Below are 6,180 nucleotides of genomic sequence, written 5' to 3'. Positions count from 1 at the left end.
ACTATTTTACAAACATCTAAAATATTAGCTAAACATTGATTTAGTTAATGTGCAAAAGTGTTTGCACACATATTAACTTCAAAATATATAGATGCACAAAGGGAAATAAAAAATGCCTTACATGTGGAGGATTCTAAAATTAAAATGTCCCTATATAATAATAGTCAAAAATAGGCAAAATAAATACATAAGGAACAATACTCAAAATGTAATAACAACAGCAATAAAGTAAACACTGGGAATTAAATGTAAAAGTCTCCAGTTACAGAACAAATGACTATAACAATTATAGCGTAATTATTATGTTTGATATTATATAAAAGATTGCCACTGATTTGCCCCTACAACGGTATTCTACAAGATTAAAACCTTTAAATCCCACATTTTAGAACCATAAGTTATTTTTTTTTTAAAACCGTTATGTTGGACAAATATAATGATTGATGAACATATTTTATTCACATATATATTTTTGCCATATATCTTAACACTGTTGTTATCATAAAAGTATGTTACTCTTGGCACTACTATGCCAACCCTTCTATTTAGGGTACTATTTTATTTTTCAAAACCCGTTTCGTCTTCCTGCAATATGAACCTAATCGGCTGCCGTAGGTCACATTCTGTCATGGCTGCTTTCCGCGGAAGTCGTATCACCCTACAACAATAAAGTCATACCAAAATTCTAACAGAGTACTTTACTATCATTTATTAAAAAACCCAATTGTGACATTACGTTTTACCAAATATCTCATACCCTGGACTTCTGCTCGACTTCATAAGTGTTTTCTCTACCATATTAATGCTTTCATCGTCATGATCGTATAGTTTATAATGACTTTGACTTTTATTTTGAAGGTACTTCGGTTAAAGTGTGATTCTAGCATGTTTCTAGTAGGGATCCTTTGACTTTGCTATCATGTAACTTCACGAGGTTCTTACACGTTTACTGTATAATCAAAGGTGAGTTCAACTGTGTTGTTATAGGAAATATATACACGACTGAATGAATTGTACTGGATACCAGGAAGAAACTTAAGCCCATTTGGACGCTCGCAACCCGTAGTCTGACATTACATTACCATTCTGCAATGTTTCCGTTCTCCTACTCAAACGACTTGCACAACACTTCATCATACAAAATATGAGTTAGCAGAGTCCTTTGACGAGATGAAAACGTACCTGTTTTGATTGGATGTTGTAGTCAAACGTAATTTCGTTGTCCATGCAGAAAATATCCATTAAACTACATTACATTTCATTTATCTGACGCTTTTACCCACAGCGACCCAAAATAAGTGCAATAAGTGTTCTACATGTAGCCTTCATACAGTTATGCTTACTAAACGTTTAATGTTTTTTACCATGGTTTTCATCAAGGGAAATTCACTTATTTTGTACTGTTTCTATGTCAATACATTTAGAACAAATGGCTTTGCAAAATAACTTCAAATATAATCCTATCCAAAGTAACAATATATTTTGCAGTAAATTATTGATGTTCAGAAGGAATTGCATGTTGTTTTGACTGATTTTGGTGCTAGCTTTCTTTAAAGATTCTGTCTTTGTCTTTTTAGGCTGGCAGATTGATGGCTGCCTGTGTGCTGTGTCGACGGCTGCCGAGGCCACGATACCTCCTAGGCTTGAGAAAGGACCGGACCCAAGCTCAGCACGTGTCTGTCGAACAAAAGGATGAGACTGATGATCACAAGGGAAATAAAGAAGCATTGCAAAAGCAGGAGGCCTCACCCCAAGAAGTATACAGGCTGTTTTACAACCCTTCCTCATATCACTCCTCTGTGTGGATCGCTGCATCCTCCAGGAGCCAGAGAGATAATGATGAGGATGAACAGTGTCTCTCCACACTCGCACCTTCCTTTTGGCAACAGAGAAATCGCTACAGTGTGAGTTGCTCCCGGCACCTCTCCAGCTCAAAAAACACACTCCTTGACTTAGCATTCAGAGATCCTGAACCTGAGAGGCCTTCAGTTTCTTCCTTCAGAAAACCCACACCGCCCGATGTGAAAGTAAATGCACGTGCTTTCCTCAAATGTCGGCCTGAGTATGCCTCAATGACCATTGACCTCACCAAACGGCCCCGCCTGATTGAAATGGAAGAGGCCTTGCCACTGCTCCAAAAGGTGATTGTTTTGAAAGGCAGCATGAAACCATCTGATGTGTGTCAGTTTATTATGGAGCTCAGCCGCTTGCACCGTGACAAGATACCAATGGTGAGGAGTGACCAACGCTTCATCATGCTCCTCCGATACTCCGTGGAACACCTTAGCCTCTTCACTGAGCTGCAGCTTCTGGAGGTGCTCCAGGCGTTTGTGTGGCTGGACATGCCCTCCGACCACACTATCCTCGGGCTTTATGAGGCAGAGCTGATCCGCCGGGCCAACCAGATGAGTTTACATCAGCTGCTGTTAGCTGCTGACTTGTGGCGTTGCATTGGGAGGCAGGTCCCCCAGTTCTTACAGCACCTCTATGATTCAGTCCGTATGTATTGGGAAGAGATGGGAGTCACTGAAGTGGTGCATCTGTTGTATATCATTGGAGAGGGTAGGCAGTGTTCAAAAGACTTAATGCATCCTGTAGAGCAGCAACTCATGCGTCACATACACAAACTTCTCCCTGAGGAGGTTGGTGCTGTATGCCTGGGGCTCTTTAAATCCAAGTTATCAGTATCTGAGGGTGCAGTGACTCGTATTGTTGATAAGGGGCACTCCCTTATCGAAGACATGAGCGACTTTGCCATTGTGAATGTGCTGAAACTCCTGCGTTTCAGCTACCTGTATCACAGGGGGTGGCTGCAGGCAATGTCTCAGGAAGTTCCTCGGCGGGCCCAAAAGATGGGTGTCAAGGGGCTGATGCATGTGGCGTTGGCCTGCTCAGTGCTGCATTACCGTGATGATAACATCCTAATGGCAATTGCTGAGAGAGTTCCCTCACTGGTGGCACACTGTAGGATTAAAGACTCATGTAAACTGCTGTGGGCCTTAGGCACATTAGGGTTTCCCCCAGTCCAGAGCCCAAGCTTCTATCCGAGCCTTACAAATGCCCTGAGAGAGAGAAAAGCTGAATTCCAGAGATACCCTGAGCATCTTCTTACGGCTCTTTTAGGCCTGGCCTTTGTCTCCCTGTTTCCAGAGGACCTTATTACAATAGCTTTGAGTCCTGACTTTGTCAAGTTAGCACTGACGTCTACAAAGTTGGAGCTGAAAAAAGACTTACTCACTTTAGATGAGACCGTGGGTTTGGAGTTACCTCATTGGAGTGGCCCACGGCTGAGCTGTGAACTGAGAGAGGAAGTGGCAGAAATTCTGTGGAAGTTTGCTCAATCAGACTTGTGCCAGAAACCAGAGGTTCTGGAGGCAGAATCTGTGCTTCAGATTCTGCTCGGTGGAGAGAAGTTTGTTTGTAAGAGAATGATTCTCCCCCACACTCGCTCAATCGACCTGGAAGTGCATCTTGACTCCAGTGGACAGCCAATACCTGTGAACCCAGCATTGCACACAACGACTCCAGAGAACAATTCATCAACATCTACTCATCAGGGTTGGGGAAGAATGAATTTAGAAGCAACTATAACTGATGAACTGTTGGCACAACTAACAAATAACAAAAACACCACCAAACCGTTAACCCCTTCTCCTACATCTGAGCGTACATCTCCTCACGGAGTACAGCCTGATGATGGTAGGAGACGGTTTGACACAGGGCTGCACCTGACCAATGAAATTATAGAACATCTTACCAATCCCTGTAGCCGAGACTCAGCACCCCAGGACTCGACAAACACCTTGAAACTTGCCATCCAAGTTTCCAGCAGAAACCAATATTGCTTCCATTCACAGCAGTTGATGGGCCTTCATGCCATGAAGAGGAGACACTTGAAGTTGGCAGGATACAGGGTTGTAGAGCTTAGCTTTCATGAGTGGTTTCCCATGCTGAGGAAAAGCAGGGCTGAGAAGCTTGCACACCTGCACTGTAAAGTGTATAACAGTCTGCAATGATTCTCTGAACTGTAAGAGCCCCGACAAATCCCAGCAGACTCAGACTTTAAACTATGTTGGCAATTTGGCTTATGGCCAGTCTCGGATTGTTATGAGTATGTGCAGAGCACAGAAAACGGCCTTTTAAAAACAGGTTCATTGTTCATTTATCCACATCCATCATTTGCTTTTTCTGTGTTTAATTCAAAATATATTTCTGAAGAAGTCTGTCAAAATGTGACATTTCAAGACATTTTTGTGAAAATAATGCAATAAAAAAAATCAAGATTCCATTGTCCTTGTTAAGGTTGTGGTATTATATCATTACATATCATCATATTTTACCAGGATAGCCACATGTTTACATTCCATTAAAACAACTAAATACACATTTAAATCAAGGTTTTATAATTCCACTATTTCTATCAAAAAAGAAACAAGCTAGAAACATTCTTGAAATGTTTCCATCATATTTAATTACACAGACTAATGCCTGATGGTCTTCAGAGGCATATACATTTAACCCTTAGATGCACGAGTGACTGGACCCTGCACTCTTCCAAAAGTGGGTCTAAAAGGACCCGTATTAGAATAATGTGTTTTTATGTCATTTTGGTTAAGAAAAATCACTTGTATAATATTTAGTATTATATTTTGGTTCACCTTAAAAATAGTATATATTTAATTTGTCACTATTTATAATTTTAGAAATGTTTTTTACATTTTGAAAAAACCCATTTTGAACATATCGATGCAAAGATCTCCGCTATTCTGAGACCCTCACAGTATTCCAGTCCCTTTTCAAAACTCATCTCTTCTCCTCTTGTCAACTCATAGCCCCCCCCCCCCCCCATCAATTCATGCCGGTTGATCAAGTTTGATAGCCCCCCACCCTAACCTTCCCTTATATTGTAAAGCGATTTTAAGTCCTTGAAAAGCCCTATACAAATATAATTTATTACTATTATTATTATTATTATACTGACAGGTATCAGATCTTGCTGTGTAAAATAATCTTGTGATGTAGTCTGTGTGGTATACAGTGAATGTATTCCTGACAGCCACAGGTGATAAGAATCAAAGGTTCCCATAGGATTCCATAGAAAATGCATGCGGGTCATTTTTGACCCACATACCGCTTGGGGTAGAAATACAAAAACTAACATTTCTTAAAATGTAAATTTAAAATGTGAATGGCATGATATCCAAAACATGTTTTTTGAGGAATAGCTGGAATATGAAATGATAAATGTTTTTAATTACAAAGATACTTCAAGAAAACCACCTCACCGGGTCCAAAAAGACCCACTTAAGCTTGGGGTTGTAATACAAAAACTACAATTTCTTAAAATGTAAATAAAACATTTAAATGGCATGATATCATGCACATGGAATTGATTGATTGATAGATATCCAAAACATATTTGTTGAGGAATAGCTGGAATATGAAATGACAAAGATACTTCAAGAAAACCACCTCACCGGGTCCAAAAGACCCACTTATCTAAGGGTTGCTCAGAGGTAAGTGAATATTTTTCGTTTTTTTAAGAGGCCTGCTTTAGCTACCTATTATATTAAAAATAACAATCACTAGTGTGTGGCATTCAATTAAAAATATAAATGTGTGTTTTATGTTGGACAAAATAACATCTTTCAGCACTATGCCAAACTGCAACACCATAAGCAGTATTGTGCACCTCCCTGAAAGGCCCAAAATATATTAAATGTGAAAGGCTTTACACAAACTGAATGTATGACAGCATTTATGACATCAAGTACATTACACTGTCACTTTTCTGTGACAACCCTTGATGCAAACCATGGCATTTACATAGCGGATCATACACAAATGAAAGCTTTAGCGCAAGTTCAATAAGGAAGACCTAACAATGAGTCACTTACACGTCACTCTATTGCTCTCTCCCCCCTCATTAAATGCGTGGGCGTCACCCCTCAGCAGCCAATTGCTGCACACGTTAAATTCCTTAAATGCCTGCTCTTTCTTCCTGTCAGTTGTCATTTCAGGTGACCACACGCAACCCTCCTCCACCCCTCGCCTCCCGTCTCCTCCAGGACAAAGCTAAAACCTTCCTCCTTCAGACCGGTCCCACCTACTTGCACCACCAGTGTCTAGACCCCGGGGATTTCATCGGAGCGGTTTCATTTCATTTCATTTCAAACCTTT

The 6,180-nt window shown here is 40.4% G+C and overlaps 1 protein-coding gene across 1 annotated transcript; it reads left to right on the top strand.

The window, feature by feature from the left end:
- The first annotated feature begins 873 nt into the window (after nt 1–873).
- LOC117467076 (FAST kinase domain-containing protein 5, mitochondrial) lies at nt 874–4,286 on the top strand. The gene is made up of 2 exons (XM_034110656.2): nt 874–963; nt 1,578–4,286. Exon 2 carries the CDS (start codon nt 1,590–1,592, stop codon nt 4,014–4,016), a length of 2,427 nt encoding a protein of 808 aa, XP_033966547.1. The 5' UTR covers nt 874–963; nt 1,578–1,589; the 3' UTR covers nt 4,017–4,286.
- The last annotated feature ends 1,894 nt before the right edge of the window (nt 4,287–6,180 follow it).

Source organism: Pseudochaenichthys georgianus, chromosome 21, assembly GCF_902827115.2.
Source record: "Pseudochaenichthys georgianus chromosome 21, fPseGeo1.2, whole genome shotgun sequence".
Classification (NCBI taxonomy): Eukaryota; Metazoa; Chordata; class Actinopteri; order Perciformes; family Channichthyidae; genus Pseudochaenichthys; species Pseudochaenichthys georgianus.
The sequence above is the reverse complement of the archived record's forward strand: the minus strand, read 5'-3'. Positions and strand labels throughout refer to the sequence as shown.